This window comes from Epinephelus lanceolatus, chromosome 2 (assembly GCF_041903045.1).
Source record: "Epinephelus lanceolatus isolate andai-2023 chromosome 2, ASM4190304v1, whole genome shotgun sequence".
NCBI lineage: Eukaryota > Metazoa > Chordata > Actinopteri > Perciformes > Serranidae > Epinephelus > Epinephelus lanceolatus.
In genome coordinates, this window is record NC_135735.1 from 36,018,247 (window position 1) to 36,042,451 (window position 24,205).

Consider the following 24,205-nt stretch of genomic DNA (forward strand, 5'->3'; position numbering starts at 1 on the left):
GCAGTCACAGACTTGTGTTTTCTCAGCTAGTCACAGCAAAGTCTAGATGTTACAAAACGCAACTTTATTAGCAACTGAAAAAGTTGTGGGGGCACTGTAGGTGTAATCTTAGAGGAAGATTTTGTTGACATCTCTTCAGGCAATACTGATGGTTGACAGTGCGGCAACACGCACTCGAATCTCTACCTTTCAAAGCCAAATATTTGTTTTGTTTTAATCTCCTTGCAGTCTGATGGGTTGACACATGACAGTTTAGAGTGTTTTAAAAGTCAACTTATTTCTTTACAGTTGACAATTTAGTATATTTTTTTTCTTCTTCTTCTGGCATCTGAATTGTCCTTATGTGGAGAAAAACATCCATCTGGCGCTTGGAGCAGACTAAAATTGACACTATATGTTATTTGCAAAGAGAACTGCAATCATAGAGAAATCGTTTTTATTGCCACAGCCAATCCCCTTTAAAGTTTCACTCTCTGTCTCGTACTGTGTGTCCTCCCTTCCCTCCTTTTTTTTCCTCTCCTTTCCTCTATTATTTTACTTTCGACATGCTTCGGGTTTTTTTTTTTTATTCCTCTCTTTCTCTCTGTCGCCTCATTTTATTATCGTTGCCTTTGTCACTTTCTCCTTCTCTGTCTTGGTCTTCTCTTGTTCTTTTGTTTCGTTGTCACTTCCTCTTTTGCAGTTTTTTTTTGTCATTTCTTTCTTGGTTCTTGTCTTTTTGCACACCGTCTCACACACACACACACACACACACACATAAATAAATCCCCTTTCTGTGAAGTCCCTGAAGTCGGAGAGAGAATATGATTTCCAAAATCCACAAAAAAGTCACTCGCACATAATATTCGCAGTGCATTATTTCACTTGAAAAATAACACTCGCCCACCTAGCCTAGAGCTGAAAGCTTGCACATCAAACTTCCCAAGGATTCATCTGAGGTTTAGGCACAGTATTTAGGCAGAGGTGTACATAATATGTAGCTCCGGTGGCTCTGTGAAGGGGGGCTGTTACATGGTGAGGAGAGAATTTTATCCTAAGAGCTTTGTGTAATCCTTATCTCAGTATACATATTGTCTCTTTACTGGGGCGCCTCGGTTTGCCGGCCTCTCCTGAATGCTGACAGTGACTAAGCAGTGGGTAATTCAGGGCGTATGTTTTTGGTATAGCCACTAATATTAGAAATTGAAATTGCTACTTAACTTATCATAACCTGCAAGTGTGTGTGTAAGTGCACAGGTGTGTGTTTGCACCACCATTTGCCTTCACAAAAACAAATATTAATCACTCTTTTGTGTTTGTTCCATAGCAACAAATGGTTTTAGTATTTGTTTCGGCCAGTGCTGAATCGGAAACCGCATGCGCCGGACTGACAAGCCTTGCTGTGATACTTCCTTGTTAAGCGCTTGTGTTGTCCGTGTCTCTGTGAACAGTGTGGATTGGCAAATTGGATAGAATCTCATCAGGCGTAAATAATGGCAGCTATCTGTAAATAGCGTTGGAGCAGGGGAGCAACAGATGCTGCTCCTGGTGAAGGAGAAAAGCCTTCTCTCCTCCACTGAGCCTGCTCCCCACATGCTGCCACTCACGTATTTGGCTCCCATTTACACTGATCTATATTAATTCCTTGGAAAAAAAAAAAGGATGAATAAGGAAGTTGATTAAGGAAATGAAAATCTATTATGCTGAGCCGAAGCTCAATGTGTTCCAGTCTGTTTCACACTCTGGGATTTTTAAACCTTAATGGCTATCCAGTTAGTCACAGATCAGCGAAGCAAAGCTGGGATACAATGTTTATTTATCCATCTACTTATTCTTTTTTAAACATTTAACCCATCTCCCTCAAGACATTTGTGGGCTTATCAGCTCCTGGATATAGGAGAAAAAACACTGAAGTCACATCCCAACTTTTTGACAATAAATATCTCTCTAAGCGACTACCCTATCTAAAATTCTGCATGAGTACAGTCAACAAAAACTCACTGAGCTACAGTAGTTTGATGAAATGTACCTGGCATTCATCAATAGCTGGAATGAAAGCTAACGCCTTCCCGTGTCCACCGAGGCTTGTATCCTCCCATTGATTTCTGGCCAGGCATTTGCTCACCCCAGCCAAGGTCCAAATGCAATTTAAGTGTTGTGTGGGGACGCGTTTCTAGCATAGAACCTGACATGGTGTGGTCAATAGCCCCGGGCAGTGAATGAGCTCTCAAGTGGTATACAGCAACAGCGAGACGTATTTCCTCCTCCAGCTCACCTCACGTCTCCTCGTCAAATTAAACGATAGAGGCTGGAGGGATTTCTGCGGGCCTTCAGCGTGCTTTCACCCTTCCATCTCTAAGAGGACAAGGCAGGCCGACGACAAACACCGCTGCTCACACATGCAGGAAAAAAAAACCACACACTTCAATTATTCCATTTAAAATGGCATCAGCTCTCGACCCTCTACTTCAGGAAATTAAATTTCAAAATGGACCACAGTAACGGCAGCAAAACAAAGGCACTTGATGATTAAGGGGGGATTTTAATAATGCCAGATTTTCGACACGGGTCCGCAGAATATGGGAAATGAATGTAATAATTTCCAGGTCCTGAAAGGTTAGTGGATTGAACAAAAAGCCTGAAAAAGTACGCCGCACAAACTTTTTCAGTGATAATATATTGCATTTTTAATGGAGTTATTGGAGCCACTGCTATGGTCTAATATCTCCTGATGTTTTGTTGTTATGTATGAGTATTGACAAGATGCTGGAGAGCGATACGGCTGCTAGGCTATTACAGGCGAACTGTCACAACAGCTTACAAGGATTTTGGCCACTGACACTAATACCAAATATATGCCAACATGAGCAACTATTAACATATGCCGGGCTGAAAAGTAGCACAAAGTACGGAGACATGTTAAAAATGACACATCGTTTGTTAAAGTGTGTAGACACACACGAAGGCCATCACCAGCTTCAGCATCCAACCCCTCAGCCGGGAGAATAATTGCCCCGGGAACCTGATGGACTGTCAGGAGTAGCACGAGCTTGTTTCCTCTGTTCTCCTCTTTTCTTCCCCTCTCGCCTGGTGACACAGACAGACGCTACGGAAGCACCTTGTGTTCGCCATGCATGGAGATAAACTGCATATTGCATTCTGTTTCAAGTGTTACAAATCTCTTGCAATAATATAATAAAAGATGTATTATTCATTGCTTCTACAGTGGCGGGGAGGGCGGGGGGGTGAAATATGCATATGGCGCGTGTGCTATTTCAAAAAGCCAACGCCGGGCGACATGTGACGGGTGATGAGGGAGCATCACATTGTGTCTCTGGTGTCATCAAAAGCTGGAGAGGGGAGATTAGTTGAGTGAGGACAACATGGGCAGATACAGGGCCACTCCATGGCTGGCAAAATCACTGTAATATTTGGAAAGAGAGGGATGCTGGTGTAAATAAGCATAAATTTTCAATCTACTGTATGATGAGAATCCATTTGTGGTCCCCAGGTGTGACAAACAAAAGGTTTGGATGTGTTTGTTCCAGATCTGTCTAAATGGTTTTGCTTTATTTCCCACTGAGATAGGGTGCGCGGGGAGTGTGGGATTGGGGTGCTGGGGGTGCCAACCGAGTAATTTCGTTGCCTACACACTGCAGAGAGTATAATTGCAGACCTTAAAAATACCCATTCTGCTTTGGCACGTGTGAAAAGCTGGGGGGGAAAGGCGGAAATTGTTGGTCATGCGGGTACACGAACATGTGGTGTGTGTGTGTGTGTGTGAGTGTGTGTACATGTGTGGCACAAGCGCGGTTGCACATTAGAATGAGATGTTTATAACACATATGCATGAGTACTACAATACATATATATTATTGCAGAGGAATGGTCGGGGAAAAAAATGCCTCCATTGTTTCATTCCAAGAAACCTCATCATGGCAGAGTATATTTATGAGGTAGCGTAAAATGCACTATATTTTAGGGAACATATTCTATTTTATGTTGGTGATTTCCAAGTGTTTTTCTATTGGCCTGGGGGCCTGTGTGAATGAGTAATAGACAGAGTAATGGCTTCATCCTCGCCCGGCTAAATTTGTTTTTCTTCCTCCTGCCTTGCAAATACAAAAAAACTGCCAAAAAAATGATAAATAACAGCCACCCAATTACTCTGGCATCACCGTATTCAGGAATTTATGTTTACATTATCAAGATGTACCACTGCTCTGCATGACAACACCTTGCCACAGAAACAAATGGCATTTACATTTCCTCTGGGTGGTAGCTAGGTGCATGTTCCTATTCATTTAGCCAGTTTGCCTCCTGAAGTAATGGGAGGCCCTGACCTAGAGCCTCTCTGTCAGCCCATTAGTGAGCGTGGAGAGCATTGCATCGGCGCCTCTGCTGTTCTGCCACTCATAAACACCCCCTAGAATCAACACAAACAAGCCCAGAACGCTACCCCTCCTGCTCACACACGCATACATACACACACAGAGCCAGGCAAAGATGAAGCTGGGGCATTGATTTTATAATGATGCCCTGGCTGCTTCCAGCCATGGAGGAATTGAAGCTGGCTGAGCTGAGCTCTTGGTGTGTGGAGAGTTTTTTGGATGGGAGCCCTGTTGGTTGCTGGGACTAGTCCGGTGGAGAGGCTAGGCTACAGACGTGTGCAGTCGGTGGATCCAGAGCATGTAGAACATGGAGAGGCAGCCGTGCCCAACTTTACAGAAACACCCGGAGCCAAGCGTCCCTCCTCAGCACACACAGACCTGCAACTGCCAATCAAAGCAGCCTCGGGCGCTGCCATTGCCTTGTGCGCATAAATTAGCATGTATTTGCATAAGAATCCACTCGTTTAGCAGACCCACTTGGCTCTCCCCCCAAATGGCATTTTCTCGCTCCCCCCTCCCTCTATCTCTCACTTTTCCTCTCCTTATCCTTTTACAAGTGCCGATAAGAGCTAGAAAATAGGGTGTTAACCCTTTTCATACCAAACCTCTCTTGACACAAATTACATGTGTGTATGCATGAATGAATGTGTGCATATGCTTGTTTGTTGTGGGTTTGCAAATGAGCAAAATGAACCAACAAATGAATCAAAAAAGCAAACAAACAAACATAGGTGCGTTAAGATATTTTAGTATTGCACACCACAGTCCACCACAGTTTCTTTTTCTGAAAATTGCCCTGTAGTTTGTGTGTTTACTCTGAGAGCATTCTGGTTGTAGGAGGAAAAGTTCTGCTTTTGCCATTACCAACATCTTTAAAATGTCTTGCACTTCAAAGTTGCACCGCAGCTTATGTGTCACATAGCATTCAGCAACACGGCTACATTATTCACAGACAACTTTAAAGCCTTGTTTTTCACGGTTCTGCCTCAATAGCCCACAGAGAGCAGCGGCGCATGCATACCCTTCTAAATTACAGCTTAGAAGTCAGGAAAATTCAGTTACTGGTCAGCAATGGTTACAAGGGAGGTGAGCGAGACAGTGGAAGACAATGAGATGACATGAATTTTTTACCATGAACAGCCAATCAGGACACCATACAGCAGGCCTGGCAGGGATTAATAAGTAAAGAACAGAGAGGGCTACACATTGCCCTGAGCACAAGTTTGGGGATGCAGTAATTGGCTAGGATTGTGCCTTCAGAGTCAACTAGAAGCTGCACACATGAGCCTAATGACGGTCTCTCTGACTTTGTTGTACATTCTGCTTACTTTATTGTGGTCCACGGCTCTCATCTGGTACATTATTGAATGTGGTCTTTGGTCCTTAAAGTTGGCTACGATTGCTAAGTTCTTTGCTCCCAGCTATACTCCACAGGTGATTAGTTACCATGGATGTATTAAACAATGGATGAGCTATGCAAGCATGGTGCCCCATTCATTCTAATGAAAGCTGCTTGCCAAGCACATACAGTACAGAACAGTTTGTCTTGCTTCCCGCTTCTGTGCCCATGATGCATATGCATCGGTGTCTTTATTTGGCTCTGCCTGGCCAACAACTCGCCTACATGACTTGCATTAAAAACAAGAAAAATCTTGATACGGCTGCCTGTGGTTTTGAATGTGTGTGATGATCTGGAAAGTTAGAACTCTGACCACAACATCCAAATTGCCACACAGAGAAGTGCTGTTCCCGGCTTTTATACAAGCTAGTTACAGCAAACAATGTATTAGACAATGTGATGCAGCTGCAGAAAGCAAAAGGGACACACTGTGTGAACAGTGTTTCTGTATGGAAGCTAAATTGTGCCTACGACGTGGATACTTCTGCCTCATAACAGTCAACGTCACAAACACATCCGAGGTGCAGATTTCTTCCACCTTTCACACATTCACACATTTGTGACTCTTGCATGACTTATCAGGCATGAGACACATAAGGGTTAATGCAAATCTGTGTGGGAGGTGGCATTAATTACACACAAATACCCATTCACATGTTAACACAAGTTTGATGTGCGTTCAGGTGTGAATCTGTGTGACACAGGTGGCACTACTATATGTGGAGGGTGACTAGTACCAGCTACCCCATAGCTGTGTAGAAGCAAATGTGTGCACAGACATGTACATGTCACAGACACGTACATATGTGCACACAAACATTTCTATTTATGATACAAGGGTCACATATGTGTGCAGCAGCATGAAAGTTAGGACCAGGTGTGTGTTGGTGTGAGTGTGACAATCAAAAAGTGATAACGCACACTTTTAAGTTTGGCATGTTTATTCCTTGAGGACAACCGGCAAATCTGAGCTCAGTCTGTGAGTTTGTGTGTGTGCGTGTGTGTGCGTGCGTGTGTGTGTGTGTGTGTGTGTGTGTGTGTGTGTGTTTTTGCGCCCAAACAGCAGCTCAAACCCCAGGAGGTTGTGCAGTCGCTCAGGGGGCAGCTCTCCCTTCCCATGCTCCCTGCTGGTCCAGGCAAGTGGCTGAGCTCCCTGTCACCATCTCCAACCTGTGTTTCTTCCCTTTCCTCATATCTAATATGAGTCACACACACTCAAAGAAACACACGCACCCAAAGGGCTTAGACTGCCCTGTCTCATCCCATTTCCTCAGCGCCTTTGATCCCCAACCCTCCCAAAAATACATCGCCCCCCTTGCACTGTTAACTTCCTGCCATGCTATTTAAGCTTCCTTGTCTGCCTGGAGCGACCGCGGCTTTGGCGCTAGCTGCTGCTGTCTCCTAATAACAGCGCTGCAAGAAGAATGTGCTGGGGGGGCGTCGGACAACAGGAGAAGGACAAAAGACCCCGAGGTGCACCACAAGATAAGGGTGGCTCATTACTGCTGAGGAAGGGTTAATGTTCACAAACGGCTCTGAAGGGCCCCTCCCCAAATGCTACTGCTTGTTATGAGAGCTAATGATGTCAGCGGAGGGCCCTGCTTGTTGATTAGCCTAAATGGAGGACTAATAGAAGTGCGTGAGCGTAATTAATGACTGAAGGGGAGCCTAACGAAGACGAGAACACACCACTGTGGTCGTGGGTGTTCCCGGGTTAAGCGTGTCCCCGGACAACATGGCAGGGCACCTCATCAGCTGACCATGTTATCCCCATGCCATCCCATGCCATGCCCTGCCATGCCATGCCACGACACCCACTCCAGCACCCAGACAGGCCAGCCTTTGTGGCCAGGCCTAATTAGCTGTCACAGCAGGTGGAGCAGGGACCAGGGACACTCTGTGGTCTGCTCTCTGACAGCACAGGTCCCCGCAGAGCTCCCCCAGACACTGACCGCGCCGGAACAACGTGTGTACATGTGTGTGTGTGGGGCTCTGAGTGCATGTGCGCATGCATACATGTCTCCCTGTGTGTGTGTGTGTGTGTGTGTGTAGGGGGGGATTATTGTGTGCTTGAGTTTGACAGAGACAATGAGAGTTTAAAAAAAGATGGGATGGTGAAGGGTGTATCAGGATGCAGTGTACACATACTCCCCCGCAGATGAGCAGAGAAGCTCATTTTATTGCAAATGTGGGTAGAAAAAGGTACAGTGTAGACATCCGTATGAATGTGTGTCTACATTTGGAAAACTTTAATTACACTCCAGTTAAGTTTTGCTGTTTTAGACAATGATAGTCAGCATTCACCTTGACTACCCCAGACACTAGACTATAACACAACAGAACAAAATACAAAAGCATACAACACAACAGAATCTAATTTCTTTGCAATTAGGTCATTATGGAACAAAATAAAGGACACACAGTATGTGAACAGAGAGTACTGAAGAGTGAGGAGATAATACAACTGTGTCAGAGCACATAGGAAACATATTGAAAAGAATACAGCAAAGACAAAACTACAGTGTCATCCTCCCTGACAGATTTACAGGCTGAAGCAGATGTGTGTGTGTGTGATTTATGGTGCATGGGAATAAGATGTAGTAGATGGCAGACTCTAAAGGCAGAAAAAGGTAAATAACTAATTTTAGGTGCAAAGATGTTTTCTCTGGGCAGATCTGTGGCCATAAACAATCATTCAGCCTTCCTCTCCCTTAATAGAAGCCCATTTACACGCTTCCTCTGAATCGTAAGACCCCTGTCACCTCTCTCCCAGCACAATACATTACTTAGTGTGTTTCCCTCCAACCCCCTGCCGCGTTTGTCCCTCTTCTGTTGCTTTGTGCATGTGTATGCAGGGGAAGATACAGTGCATTCTGATGTTCCCTTCTGTTTGCTAAGGCCTGTGTAAGCTGCAGTAATACTTCTTTACTGATAGCTCCGCTCACACTCACAACATCACACACATACACACTGCAGCTCCATGCACTCCCCTGGTTTAATCTATTACCATTTTTATGTGGCTCAAATATTCAGGCCGTGTTAACCAATGCATCATTATGAGCCGTATAACTGCGAAAGCCAAAGGATTTATAGGCTTAAATAAATTATGTGATACAATAGTGCAAGTTTTATGAGTTGCAACTTTGCAAATATTCTTTTAAATAATAATAATAAAAGAAAAATATCCTAGCGTTGTTGGAAGATGTGCAGAAATGATTCCCCCTCTCCCTACTGTTAAAGCCCGCCTTTAACTGCACATCTATCTCGAGCTATTCACACTGTACCTTTTCTTTACAATCGTCTCACGCACATTATATGAATTGATGGGTTCATTTGTGGCATTTAAGCATCATGTTTTTTTTCCCCCTCCTTGCACTTGCACTATCATTTCCCTCCATGTCGTACTTGTGTTCCCTTAATGTATCTCAAATCATTTCTATTGAGCATACTCATACACCGTGACGGCAAGCGTTATACTCAAGCACACACAAAAATGTACACAATGATGTATTGTGCATTTGCAATGTAATATGTTTTACACATGGTCACTATACATCACCTCTGACGTTGTGTGAGTAGGTCTATTTGATCCCATTCGGCAGATGGATCCAATTGTCCGGGCTGATATTGGGCTGTGACAGAAAGCAATCTAATGGCAGGCTCATTGATGATGATGAGTTCTGTTCCATTGCACTGAGATCCAGTCCAATTTCAAAAGCAAATTCAGCCATTCATCTTCCAAATAATTGTGGCACTTTATCAATTGCTCCCAGTCTTTTATCTATCACTTCGATTGATGTGATCATTTTCACAAACAGCCTTCTGTGCTAACGGTGTCTTGGAACACACTTGCAGGGCTGTGTGTGCTGTGCTGTGTGTGCTAGCGTCTGAAGGAATCTCTGCACAAGTTTGCCGGCATTTGTGAGTGTGTGTGTGTGTGTGCGTGTCTGTGCATTTGCTTGCAACTGAGAAAGTATGCATTAGAGTGTATGACTCCATGTGCTTGGTTATCCACATGCTTGCATTTGTTTGTGTAATAACAGTCCTCTATTGCTCATTACGACAATGCATCTTCTGTTCCATTATTATTATTTTATTCCTGTGTTTGTTTGGCTGTGTGTATTTATGAGACCATTTAACTATGATGGTGTTTGTTTGATGAGCATCTTCATTCTCGGGCCTTCCATTACTATCAGCAGCCGGTGAGTGTGTTTATGAATCCATTGCTCCTTTCTGCGTGTTGTCATGTGCATGCCGTGCATGTAATGAGCACTTCATATTATCAGCAGCTTGTGTGTGTGTGTGTGTGTGTGTGTGTGTGTGCGTGCGTGTGCGTGTGCATGTGAGTATGGCATGAGATTTTATCTTAAGCCTAATAGAATCAATAGCCAAACACGTAAAATGTTTTGGTCCCCCTGGAGATATCTAGAACTAAGACCTAATCAGTGGCTATAGGAAAAACAGCAAAGACAAAAATCTTCTCCAAAAACAACCTAATCATATTTATGGGAAAATGAGTGTCAAACCTAAAATGCAACACAAAACAAACAAAACGCTGTTATCTCAAACTTTATTTGTGTAATTTGTGTTCTTTGTGCAAAAAAACCCGAATACAAACAAGAATAGGCAAATATTGTCATTATAGAAATAAAAAAAATATTACATATTTTATTTTTAAGCAAAGTGCGTCCCACTGTGACCACTGGCACTGACCAAAAGTACCTTTGTCTGTGGAAAAAAGGGTGCACAAACGGGTGCATGCTCATCGGAGATTTCTTTCTGCTCCTGAGGATTTCTGCTCTTTTTTATTTTTTATTTTAATAACCTCTAATTATGGCACCTGTTTGACTAGCTTTACATGGAGTACCACCTGGTTCTGCTATTTTAAGGCTATTTGCACACGCACCTGCTACAAAAGAGATAGCTGGTGACATCCTCTCTCAGGTAAACACACGAGCATGTCTACATTATTAACCCAACACTACCTATGCAATGTGAGTCTGACACGTGTGTAATGCTTGTACATTTACTCTAAGTCACTTTTTGCTGGGAATTCTGTTAAGATCATACAGGGTTGATTTGATCTGATCAGATCTAAGGCGCAGGTTGGCTAATGTACCGGCATACAGCTTTGTGTAGTTAGGTATGTGTTTATCTGTGTGTGTGAATGTATGTATCGAGCAAGCGTGTGATCATACTGTCTTGTTTTTGAGTGTGTATGCTTTGTTGAGTCTGAAATGTGTGTGTGTGTGTGTGTGTGTGTGTACACACTGCACGACCCTCGCCATACATTACTTACTGTCAGCAGGCTGCAAGTGCATTTCTGTGAATGTGTAAGTGTGTTTATGGTAATAAGCTAGATGATTGGGGCCAGCTAGTTAATCAAGATATTTCATTTTGTACATTCTTACAATGTATTGCCACAATGCATTTCTTTTTTATTAGTGTCTTAAACTCATCCAGCCCCTGGCAATGACGTGTCATCACCAAATGTGAAACCCACCTTGGACAGACAAAGATATCTTTTCTCGATATCTATAACAAAAACAGCCGCAAACGTTTGAATCTGACCCCAGATAAACTTTTTATAAACAATATGCTGTTTAAGAACCACTCATCAGCCTTTGGCTACATGAGACAAACTCTGTGGAATTTCCATTGTAAACAAATACAGCTTTGTTTACATTTAACACTTCTCACCCAAACCGGGTTGATTATGTGTATCCTAAAGGCCAAACAAACACTTTGAAAATGCATTTCCTGTTTCATAAAACATTATGAAATTTGCATTGTTTACATTGCAGTGTTTTGGTTCTCCTCCGTGGTGTGATGCTACCTCTTACAGCACACTGGTAGAGAACAGAAGCAAAAGTAGAAGTGAGGCAGAACATGTAGCCTGATGGAAAAAACAAGGACATAATTGAATCGGAAGCACTGTTGCATCTTCCAAGAACAGAATTAGCAGTTTAGTTAACACTGTACACTGCTGCCATCTGTTTTGAAGCATAATGGTAATTAAATAAATATATAGCTTTGTATATCTATATATTTAAATCTATGTATCACAGGCTGTTTCCTCTGAGCCCCATCCTGACTGCCTGTTTGTCACACGCCTCTCTGTGATTCTGTGCATTTTTGCAGGCTGTTTTGATGTGTGTGTTTGTGTGTGTTAGTGTCCTCTGGGCCTTTAGTGCTCAATTGTTGGATGTTGTCATTGCCCATAGCAGAACGAGTCCAGCTCCATTCTCCCCTTCGCTCTGTGCTCCGTGATTGCTCACCGCTGACTCCTCTCATCAGCACTGTGGTGTGTACGGGGCTGGAGCGCAGGCCCGGCACCGGCAGGTATATGAGAGGAGCAGAGCAGGATATACACTCATAAATCTGACAGATGCATGGTGTGTCATTACCTTCCACTTATTATTATTCTCCCACTCCTCTTTATACCGTGAGCCACTTTAGCTGTTTTCCCGGCCCAGCTCAGAAACATTTGTACTGTGGCCTTGCAGAGTGATAGATGCTCCCGGGGAGGCACTGGGTTATTGTTGCGATTCCTGCTCTGGCTTTTTTTGTTGTTTATGTGCAGTGCTTGAGTCTGGGCATTTAACCTTCTGCGTTTGGGCGTATGCATTTGCAGCAGTATGTGTACACTATTATCAACTTGAATTGCTTTGTTTTTGCGCAGATCTCATATACATACACATACATGTTCCCTGTCTCCTGACATAGACGGAGTTCCACTTAATCTCTCTGTTCATAAAACAGCTCAACATACATGCCATTTAAAAACTACTTCCCAAAGGTCCAGGTTGGTTAAATGCTTGCAATTTAGAGCAATTAATATACAGATACACATGAGACATCCAGGTACTTGTAGGTTACAGCCTCTGCCCGTTAGCATGGAAGTGAAATAATCACATCATAAATACTCCCCCGTCAATATGACTAAAGACAACTAAATGTGTAAGAGTGGCTGTTATACCATGACATGCAAAATGAAAAGCAGACGTCAGAGCAAAGCTAAACCTCTGCCTTCTTCCTCCCTAATCCCTGAGCCTCTTATATCCATTACTTCCCCCTTCTCTCTTTCTTACCTTACCTTACATGTCCTCGTTGTTCCTTTCTCCTTCCTTATTCTGCCACTTACTTGGCTCTTCTCCTTTTCAAATGCACAGATATGTACCACACACACACACACACACACACACACACACACGTCCCGGCATGGTGTCCCTGTGGCCCAGAGAAAGAGAGACGGGGAGAGAGGGAGGAGAGAGCAGCAGTCGCCTCACAAGAGCAGACCTCATAAAACTCCCTGTCACTTTGACTAATTTGTTAGTCTTGTCTCACTGTGTCGAATCGTCACCCCCCTCTTCCCCCTGATGCACCTCTACCCCGACTCCCCCTGTCCTTCTTTCCACCCCCCCACTCACATCCACGGGAAGAGGAGGGAGGGAGATAGGGAGGGAAAAAAAGGGGGCAATAAATGTAATATAGTGCACTGGCCATTGGTTGCAGTGATCTACACAGCAATCCATCTACAGTCAGAGGAAGAACAGAGGCTTTATGGAGCAGAGGATAACATGATGGCTCGATTTCTCATCCACTTTCTGTCTCTGTCCGCCTCTGTCCCACCTCGAGAGGAGGCCTGCTGGGCACCAGTGGAGTAAAAATAAAAATAGGAAGGGAGAAAGGGACTTTTCTGAACATAGACTGGGCTACACTCCCTAAGACTGGATTGGGTTGGATTGGACCAAGCAGTGTGGGGTGGTGCAGACTGGTTCAGATGCCCAACTGGGCCTCTCAGAGGACCAAAGAGCCAATATTGGATTCATAGAGATAAATTAAAAGCCAAAATCCCGCTCCAGGGGGAATCGATTGCCAGGTAATTATGGAGAGCGGGACAGAGATTACAGAGACAAAACACAAACACAGAGATGCTCCCTTATGACGCTGAAGCATCACACCAGGGAAAACTGTTAGCTGGTTACAAGCAACACTTTTTTTTCTTTGCTATCCCCCTTTCTTAACCGACCCCCAGTACCTAGTCTTTAAATAGGAGCTCGGGCTCAGAGCTAAAAATAGGCCGCATTTCACCGCCAGCCACCCTCTGCTGAGCTGTCAGCGCCCCTTCTCCCTCTTCTTCACAGTGAGGCAGACACAGCCCTCCTTCATGTGTTTTCGAGGGAGACAGGCAGTGTGTGATCACTCCGACTCTAACCCATCTCCTCCAACACGCAGGGCAGGCCCAACCTCTCCTGACTCGCTGGCCTCACAGGGAGGCTGCTGTGAACTCGCACACCAATTTGAGAGAAAGACTCATTCCCGCTGTGCCGGCCCTGTTTCTCTTCCACACAGAAATGAGGGGAAGGATGTCCTGACGTGTGAGCGATGGGTGATAGAAGGAGTAATTTGGGCTGGTACAGTACAGGCTGTGCAGGATATGGGCGCTCGCTTGCCGATGAGATGGGCCTACAGTGAGATAGTTGTATTTCAAGATGCTGGTTTTTTTGTGCTGTATTACCTGAATGGATCCTCAATATATAACAGATCCAATCTGGAGGAGGGTCATTTTATCAAGGAATGTTGGTCTCTGTTTACATGTACTGTTTTGCTTTCATTTGGGCTGGTGCGAGGAAAAAATATCTTTTCCGACACACAAAAAAAAGGGTAAATCAACTACAACCTTACCATGACACTGTAAAGTGAGTATTGACAGAAATGCCAATTCCACTCACTGAAGCAGCAGAATACTCTGAATTTCCTAAACCTCCAAGGCACTGGTAATAATGACAGAGGCATTTACAGTGACTTTATAGGTCAGGGACCTTGGCATCCTTAAATCTGCTTTTGGATTGAGGCTTCTCGGTCTCAGCCACCGCTACCAGCTCTTTGTTGGCTCTTTAAGAAAAGTCAGTCTGCATTAAACATCTTTAATTGAGCTTAAAAGGCTGTAAATGGCATCAACAGCTCCAATGAATTCACTGACGGCAAAACTGCAGAATGATAATGAGAGGCATCAAACAATGGAGGGCTTATCAAGAGAATGGTACCTGATGACTTGAAAACTAAATGGTATCTGATGTGTGAGATTAAAAGAAAGGAGCTGAAATAAAATGTGAGCAAAGAGAAATTAATACACAGTACCATTATTATTTTTTCTATTGTGTATTTGTTTGTAACAATTTGCTGTGAAAAGGTCACAGTGTGTCCAGCTAGATTAGCTTTCATGAAAAATCTTAAGATTGTTGCAAGTTCATTATTTTCACTACATTAGAAAAGTCCTTAATGGCATGAATTTTCAGGCAGTAGCAGCATGTAGCAGTGCCTCCCTTTCAACGGGTCTTGCGAAGGTGGTGCCAGAGGTGTGGGTTTGAGTGACACAACTTGGACTTGAGTCTGACTTAAGTCACAAATGTGATGACTTTAGACTTGACTTGACACAATCAAAAAACTGGACTTTAACACCAATGATTCGTGACTTGACTTGGACTTGAGCTCTTTGGCTTTAAAATACTTGATACCTGTCCCCTAGCCCAAAGATTAAAAAGTTTGCAATTTAAAAAGTGTGACACGAATCAATTCATTTCATTAATGCTATACACTCCCAGCAATTCAATGCTTAATCCTCCAGAGCCTCCACTTTGTCTGAACCAATCTGGCATCCCGTCAAGTTGCAGGAGGGAACCATGAAGAACTAATATTACGTTATTGAGTGCCAGAAAAAATGACACCAAAGATAATTCTGTTTGCACACAAAACTGTGGGGTGGTCACCAAAATAACAACTGCAGTATGTAAAATGTGAAGGAGATGGAGGCACTTCAAACAAACTTGGGAAAGAGCACATTATGACTTGTTTAGGGCTCAAAACTCAAACTTCAGGACTTGGGACTTGTCAGTCTTAACTTGGGACTTGACTAGTGACTTATTTGTGTCCTGAAAAACAATAACTTGGTCTTGTCTGCATGACACTGTATTCTGTGTTTCAATGCATTTCAAATTGCAGCAGACCTCAATCTGTAGCGTAACTGTTTCAGTTAAATTTGAGAGTGGCAATTCAGGAAACAAGTTATTTGTTTTGGAAGGGAAAAAAAATCATTTCCACAATTCTCTGGGGAAAGTCATGTAAACAGGATTATTTGGGGGAATTGTGAGTTTATGCAGGGCTCAAACAGAGTAATGCTCAATCACAGTTTTGGCAGTAGTGACTTTGTTGTTGCATGTAGATGCAGCCAAAACTAAGTAAGTCTAACTTTATTAATTTCCCAGTACAAACTAAACTAAATGGAACCAGAATGGCAATGTGACACTTTCTTTACTTTATTTTTCTTACTTTTATTTTAGTTTTCTTCTAGTTTTACTGGGCTGCATTGTTACACTGCACAAACGGTCTTTCACAATAAAACTGCATGAATTAAGACTGAAAAATTGCATCTCCACAAATGTAAATTCATCGTAGAGAACTTCATCACCAGCCTATGGCACCCAATTTGTGGAGACATGCTGTGTATATGTCCCTTTGTCACTTTGCACTTCCTGGACAAGCATATTTTTATATTTAAACAAATTAGTCTACACTCTTCCTTTCATTTGGTGAACCTTATTCGTCATGTGCCACTGTGATTGGCACAACTGTTTAAAAGTTATGAGATGAGTAATGTGACTGGCTGAGAGGGTAATGATTCATCACCACACCCTCCTATTAATATCCCACTTCACCCAACATGCCTGTCAAGCGTGGATGCTCACTGAGGAACAAAAATAGCAGGTGCGCCAGGATGTGCCTTCATTGTGCATCGTGTGCGCGAGACACAAAACTTTGCAGATTGTTGTAAATGTGTCGGTAAGATACGGCCCAACATGGCAAAGATGATTTTCATTACAGCTTTGTTAAACCACTGTTTGGAAATATATTTCATTTTATAGCGTGTGCATTTAGCTCACTGTCTTTTTCTGAGTGACTTGTCTTTTAATTGCACGAGCAGCACTTAAAGGGATTTTTGTGGGTTCAGCCCAGTGCTCATTCTACATCATAATTATCTGTGTGTCTCTGTTGGTTCGTTCTGTCTGATGCACAAATTATTACAACATAAATATTAAGTGATCATATAGGTGATTAGGGTGTTGAGAAGAAATTGAGAAGTACTAACTGTTCCAGTGTTGTTTAGTAGATGAGATTCAAGGTGACAGCAAATACATAGATTCAAATTTGAAAATCAGGATCTGTCCAATTGAACTTTGGATCGCTAAAAAGTCCATCTTCACACTGGATATTGCTAGTCAACTAAAAAAGAAAAGAGTGACAGCTAAAGAAACTTGACAGTGTATGCAGAGTACAAGTGCACACACCTTTCTCGTGATTCAGGAAAAACATTTTTCTGTATTTAGAGTTTCTGGTTGATAGCATTTCTCCTTGCTTGTTCTGTGAGCAGTGGTATTCACAAAGCATGGTCAAACACGGTCAAAGGCCAGTGGTGTCCTTGTCTCTCTTTCTCTCCACTGTACTGTTATCAATCAGACAGACTAGCAAGATAGATGGACTGAAATGCACACACACACACACACACACACACACACACACATACTCTGAAACTTACACAAAGTCCGTTACTGGAAAATGTAAGCAAGTTCCTCTCTTTCACACTGTTGGTTTCCTACCCCTCCGTGACTTCAGCGGACTTTTATTCATCATAACAGAATGAAAAATGTAGATTTGCCTCTAGAGATAAGAGCAAAGAAAAAAAAATGAATGTATAGACATAAAGGAAATAGAGCATGAAGGAGGGGGAAATATGGAGAGGGAGAAAAGTGAGTGAAAAGAAAGAGAAAGACAGAAAAAGGGAGAGATGAGGAAAAAGAGAGATGGCCTCTCTAAGTGCAGCAGCACACAGGCACAGAGCTGTGAGTTCCCAGGCAAGACAGCATGAGCTGCCTATTTGTCAGCATTGATCAACCCATTAAGGGGCTGTGGTGGGAAGCATATTGGTTTTGGAGGCCAAAGGGGCAGAGAGAGACAAAGATAAAGCAAGACGGGGGGGTGTTGAACTCCTTTCAGCCTCGGCAGCCACACGTCTATAGGATGAAAAACCCTGTAGTCTTCCTCTCCAATGTCTATGCAGTTCATTTTGCAGGGCCCAACGGGAAGGTAGTTGATGTCATTTGTCTTACAGCATCTCTGGAGGCTCCACTGTATGCGTTATCTTAGCTTTCTGCCGCTGCAATGCTAATAAGGAAGCAGCTAGCTTCTCAGACATACAGAATGTCACTTGTCCTCTTTCTTTATGTGTGTGTATGTGTGTGTGAGTAGGCAAAGGGTGGGTGGTGGGTGTGGGGGTGGGTCCTGGCCCTAGGGGAAAGCAGACTGCCTCTTCGCCCAGCCTCTGATGAATTCATATAATTAACTCTGCCTTGATCTGTTGGCTAATCCTGCACTCAGTAATAAGGGATTAAAATGTCACCTAAGCCACCTGCTGTTATTGAGCCCCTAGACTTTTTGTGCCTCCGTGTGTGAGTGTGACAGAGAGAGAGAGAGGGAGAGAGCGAGAGGATAAAAGTAAAGTGAACTTCAAGATTTCTGTGCAGTAAGCGCGTGCACGAGAAACATTCCCTCTGTTTGCACAAAAAAATGTATGTAGAGGACACTAAAAGTAGCTCAAAGAAGCAGACATCTTAACTGCTGCCATATGCATGTGAGAGCTACTCACAACTCCATAGTTTGGCATCTAGCTGAACTCCATAATTTGGCAGGAAGCTGGAGCAGACGTTGCAGCAGACTCGCTCTGAAAACTCATTGTCACAGTCACTAAAAAGGGACATGAAAGTGGGACATGCTGGAAGGTGGGAGTTGAGAAATCTTTTTTTTCCCTCCCCCCTCACTATGACCTCCTTGGACCAAGTAAAGAAAAAAAGAAGAAGAAAAAAGAGAAGAAAGAAAGGAGTGCCAATTGGTTGGCTAACAGCCCGCAGACCAACGGCCAGCTTGCTTTGCCTGCCTGCCGGCCACCTCCGCTTGGTTGCCTAGCAACCCCAAGTGTACTTTTGGGTTGTCTAATGACTCTTGTTGCTACAGTGGCTCAGGGGCTACTAATGAAGCCTCCTGACCAATCGCTGCCGTTTAAGACCTGGAAGCTGACTGATCACTGGACAGGGATCTTGGGACTTCAGGCTACTCTAAACCTCTTATGTGAGACAAATTCTGCCCCCAACCTCAGCTGCTGTCAAGACACACTCACACACACACACACATACTTGCGATATATACACAGAACCCACCTTAACTAACTGATCCAACTGACCTTAATTCTCTCCACTCCATACCCACATACATCAGTGCTTTACCCTACCTGCACTTCACCTCAGACTCACATGTAAACATATTAAGGGGAATATTGATGGCTGCTATCCAGCCAGAGAGAATGATAGTGTCCCTGTCTGGTTGTTTAAGGCCATACAAGGATGATAATAATGATGGTAAGGAACCCTTCAGCCCTAAACACAAACCAACAGGACTCTCAGAGCCTCAGTAAGTCAGCCCCTGACACATAATGGCTGTAGCTTAAACAAACTTGAGAATATAAGAAAATTTAACGATGACATACACAAAGTCAAACACTATCAATGTTGTTCACCTTCAAAAAACAAGAGTAGATGATGTATATTTACCTCTTTACCTCACATATTAGCAAGGGAAATTACACTCTGCACTTACTGAACATCTGCATGTGGGGAAGTTCATTTGTATGAGTGTGACTCCATCTCAGTCTGTGTGTGTGTGACTTCATTTGCCTGTCTTTGTGATGCGACCGTCATCTCCCTAAGCTTTGTTCTAGTGTCACAGCATATTGCTCGGCAAGTACATTATGTCCCCAGGGGTGTCACCATGTATATGCTTGTCTATACATGTCCAAAGTCTTAGGTCTATATTTGGCCGTGGTCAACTGCTGTCAAGTGCTGCGTTGCCTGAGGGCCCAACACCCACTGTGCTGCCCTAGCTGACTGATCTGAGGGGGCAGTACCGTGTGCCATTCAGTGGCACTCACATGTTGGACCTGTCTGCATGGCCTAGTTAGAAAGATAGGCCCACTGCTGACTGAAGCCAGAAAAAAACACCACGCCAAATATAAAACACAATGCCAAATATGACATGCGTGGGTAGCCTCAATAAGCAAGGGTCTTCGAGGGTGGCTCTTAACACTCACCCTTTTCACAAAGGAAAGAGGGGATATTATTGCTGTTTCAGAGACGGCACAAGATCGAGTGTTTTTCTGTTTTCATATTCAAACTCCAGGGAGTGAGAAAAAAATGAAACCACAGACAGGGGAGCAAAAAGAGCCAGGGGAGTTTTTATTCACGGCGTGCAGTTTTTAAAAGGGTTTTTTTATGTTAGCTTGGCGACGTTTTGCTTTCACCTCACTATAAAATGGATCTTCAAAGGTTGTTTATCGATTCCCTACTGTTAACCTTTCACAAGCTGTTTCACAGCTACGCTGTTCGGTGGCTCTCAATGGCTTCCAGGAGGAGCAGGCTGGGGCAGGGTGGGGTTGGCTGTCCAGACCAGTGGCATATTGGTTGTGAGTCACAAAAGGCCTTGTGGGTAGAGAGGAAAGAGAGCAGGAAGGGATGGAGGCAGAGAAAGAGGGATTGCTGAGGGTCAGGGATGAGCAGGATATAGCTGGTGACTGGGAGTCTGGAGCCAGGAGGGGACAGGAAGAGCAAGGGCCAGCCTGAAAGGACCTCTCCCTGTGGGGCTGGGAGTGGCTGATGTAATGGCATTAATCTCCAAGTGCCATCTGACACCCAGTGTGGCTCCGTCATTGAAAAGTGCTAATTCTGCTGAACTGTGAGGGGAATTCAGGCATCTCTAGAGGCAGTGCCCTGGATTAATTAAACACGTTGGCATGGAGCACTGCACAGATTTATCTCTTTTACGGCATCGCCACTGTTTGATTTTTGCGTTTAGCTCACAGAGCAGGACAAACTCAGGACATTAATGCCAGGAACACTGCCACATTTCACTTGTTCTCACCCACTTCACATATTGTAGCCGTTGCTCCTATCATTTCATGCTAACCTGGGATTTCCCTTCTCTTCCCTCCCTCTCTTTCTCTCTCTCTCCAGATGAACCGGCCCATCCAGGTGAAGCCAGCCGACAGCGAAGGACGAGGAGGTAATTAACCTTCTCCTGGTCTCCGTTGCACACCCCCCTTAAAAAACACACACAAACGCACAAATACACTGGAACAGCGCACATGCAATCCTTAATATTCTGCTCTCACTTGAGACACACTGGGAGTTAGTAGAGTAGCCCGTAATATAGGTCACTTGCTTCTATTGACTTCCCATCTGTGCCAGCAGAGGGGCTGTCTCAGGTTCACAGTCACTGGGAGCGGTTCAAAGACAAGACAGCGAGACATGGAGAGAAAGAGAGAGACAAATAAAAGAGAGGGAAAGAATGGGGAGTGGAGGATCTCCATCCCTTGATCTCCATAGAGTGATAGTAAAGTCTGCGTACAGAGAAGAGGCAGTGGAATACACCCCAGACATACACAGGCGAGCACAAACACACAAACTTATAGAAACACCACAGAGCTACTACTTAGGAGTGATACAGTATCAATTTGACTGAATGTATTAATTTATTAGTCACTGAATAAAGGGAAGAGGCAGCATAAGTCTTCCAAAGTGGGACACACAGTATCATTATTTAAGGAGTTTGGAAGCTTTTTGTGGTATGCACAGTATCTGTTTATGTCTAGAAGACGGAGAGCGCAACTAATTGACGGTTATATACAGACCCTGTTTCACTTCTATAAAAACAACATACATATGTACAATACTCACTATAAATGTATAGATTAGATGGTAGATTGAAAACCCATCACTTACCAAAGTCAGATTTAGTGTGATTCAAAGACTACGTGTACATGTCTATATATATTCTTCTTTCAGCCCTTATTCCAAAAAAGACAATATTCCTACTGAGCTGTTTACATGGCTATTGCAATTGAATATTTCACTTATATTCCCATTTACATGCAGCTGTGCATACTCTGATTAACATGCCCTGACCTGAAGTTTATCACGTCAAAATACGGAATAGTAGAGAAGCTGGAGCCGCTTGTGCCATTTTCTTTCTTTGCATCAAGTTTCCTACCAGTGGCAAACTTGTTCAACTGCGTGAACACAGCCTGCCTTTTTCACACCTCCAACCATCTTCTTGAAAAGGTCAGCATTGCAAAATTTGCTCATATCCAAAAACCTGTTGATATTCAAGTCTTTCAGAATGTTTAAAAGTAGGTGTTTTTCTTTTTCCGACCAGAAATGTGGGGTTTTTCAGGGGCATGCATCTTAACACCATCCTTAGAAACTTTTGGCTAGTTGGTTTGTTTACAATGCATCCATGACAATGCACAGAGCCAACCTTAACAGGCAAGAGGCTGCGCGTTGCAAACTGTGGTAAAGACCCCAATTCAGATGCGTATTCCAAATGCTGCACACATGTTCAAAGAATGGTCCTAAAACCCGAATAACATCAGGATATCCCACGTCTTACCTGGAAATAGTACATTCGACATAAGGCCTGATTCAGAATATCTAAACGGAATATGCTGTTAACATGACCCATATCAAATACAGAATATTGTCATATGTGCATGTAAACGTAGTCAATGTGTGAGATCACTTGCTTAAAAGAATATTCTCCTTTAAAAAGTAAACCTGCATGTTCAAAGCATGCGTCATGACATTTAAATGTGCAATCGTGCTTTGACATTGCAACGATTCCCTTGCGCAGCCTCCACCCTCCATCTTTAGTCTGACTGACATGGTGATTGACTAGATCATTCTGAAGCCATTTGTGACTAACATCGCTGAGGTTAATGCAGATTAAGCCTGTTAAAGATTTACATGGGTGGAATTGGATCTAATTGGACCGGTCTGTGTCTGCCCTGTGCTTGCATTTCAGAGTGGTGATTTAGACTGCCTAGGTCAGATTAGACTGAGCCACTTCGCTGATTTATGTGGTCAAGTGTGAATCAGATGGCCCATTTCTATTGCCACACACACCCCCGTGTAGATCTTATTTTTGTCATGGCGGCACTTTAATTAACGGCCATCTAAAAACAGGCAAAGTCTGACCGACAAGGTCTGGGCGAGAGCCAATCGGCATTCTCACCAAGATAAATTGGATCTTTGGACTTAAGAGGGGAGGATGGATGGGCCCCAATATCAATTACTACCCTTTTTTTCAGCAGAAAGAAAAGGGAGATGAACAGGCAGTGTGAATGAAATACAGAGAGCTCTTAGGCTGGCACAGCCCCTGCTAGTCTGTCAGATGAACTTTCTATATGGGAGGACAGGATAGGACACAGCACAGAATGAAATAAGACCAAGCAGACAGGCCCCAACAGAGATATTGAGCGTTAATGGCAACAGGAAGTCAGCAGACAGGCCAGGGAAGTAAACCACAGTCGCGGCTGACAATGAAATGAGATTTACTATGAAGGCCTGTGGTTAAAGGAAAATAGACAGCCCAGCTAGGGCTGACTAAAGGAGAGAAAGTAGCAAGGGATTCATCTGTGTAAGGCTGAGGAGCAGTCAGGTTCACCAATCCCAGTGGGGCCTCCAGATTGTCAAACCCAGGGCTGCACCAGGACATTTGTACCTCTAGAATGGAGTCACATTTATCACAACCAAGACATCAGCAATTATCTGTCATGGGAACTTGTGCTGGGGTCTCGATTACGTGCCTGTGCAGGCATTAGGGCCCATTACTCCATTTGGAGACTCCAGTAGCCCCTCTTTTGTTCACGGTGTCCCTGAGAGACGTCCTCTCTCTGGGGATATGGGAGTGTCAGGAGTGGAAGTAAAACCAGAGCTCAGAAAATGACTGGGGGTGGAGAGCGCACAATCCTGCCGCTCGGCTGCCATTGTGGATCACAGAGCTGATTCTTTGGCTGTCTATTACAATGACTCATGTCTTATTTTATTTTTTCCTTGGATTATCAAGAAAGAATGGAGCATAGGAGGGGCGCTTCACAGTCCTTAAATCTATTTCTGTTCCTTGAGCAGCCGACCTCTTCCCCACAAAGTCCGCATTTATCTGATGCGCTTAACACCATTCTTTTTTTCCTGCCCAATTCTATCAAACCGTGATTTAAATTCAGAGATACAGAGACACAATCGAAGGCATGGGTCCTCTGCCTATTCGCTCTGTGGTCTGAGCAGGAACAGACATGCTACAGTGTATCTCCACTTGAAACCAAAAAAATTTGCTTCAATCCAAAAGGGACAAACATGAGGGAAAGTAGACATCTCTTGCTCTCTCTGTATATATTGTTTCTTTTCTTTCCCATTCTTCCCCTCTCTCTGTCTCATTGGTACTGCAGTGCAAAGGGAGAGATGAAGCAAGTGATAGTGAGAGAGGTGGGGATTCAGTA

General features: G+C 43.7%; 1 protein-coding gene across 10 annotated transcripts in view; it reads left to right on the plus strand.

The window, feature by feature from the left end:
- The window catches only part of celf6 (CUGBP Elav-like family member 6), a 150,916-nt gene that overhangs the window by 80,863 nt on the left and 45,848 nt on the right, over window positions 1–24,205 (plus strand). For all 10 annotated transcript variants that reach the window (XR_013487988.1, XM_033617093.2, XM_078161305.1 and 7 more), the window contains exon 3: window positions 20,886–20,934. Coding sequence is in view for 9 of the 10 variants with exons in the window: in XM_033617093.2 (XP_033472984.2) it covers window positions 20,886–20,934 (49 nt within the window). In the remaining variant the exon portion in view is untranslated. The remainder of the gene's footprint in view (window positions 1–20,885; window positions 20,935–24,205) is intronic.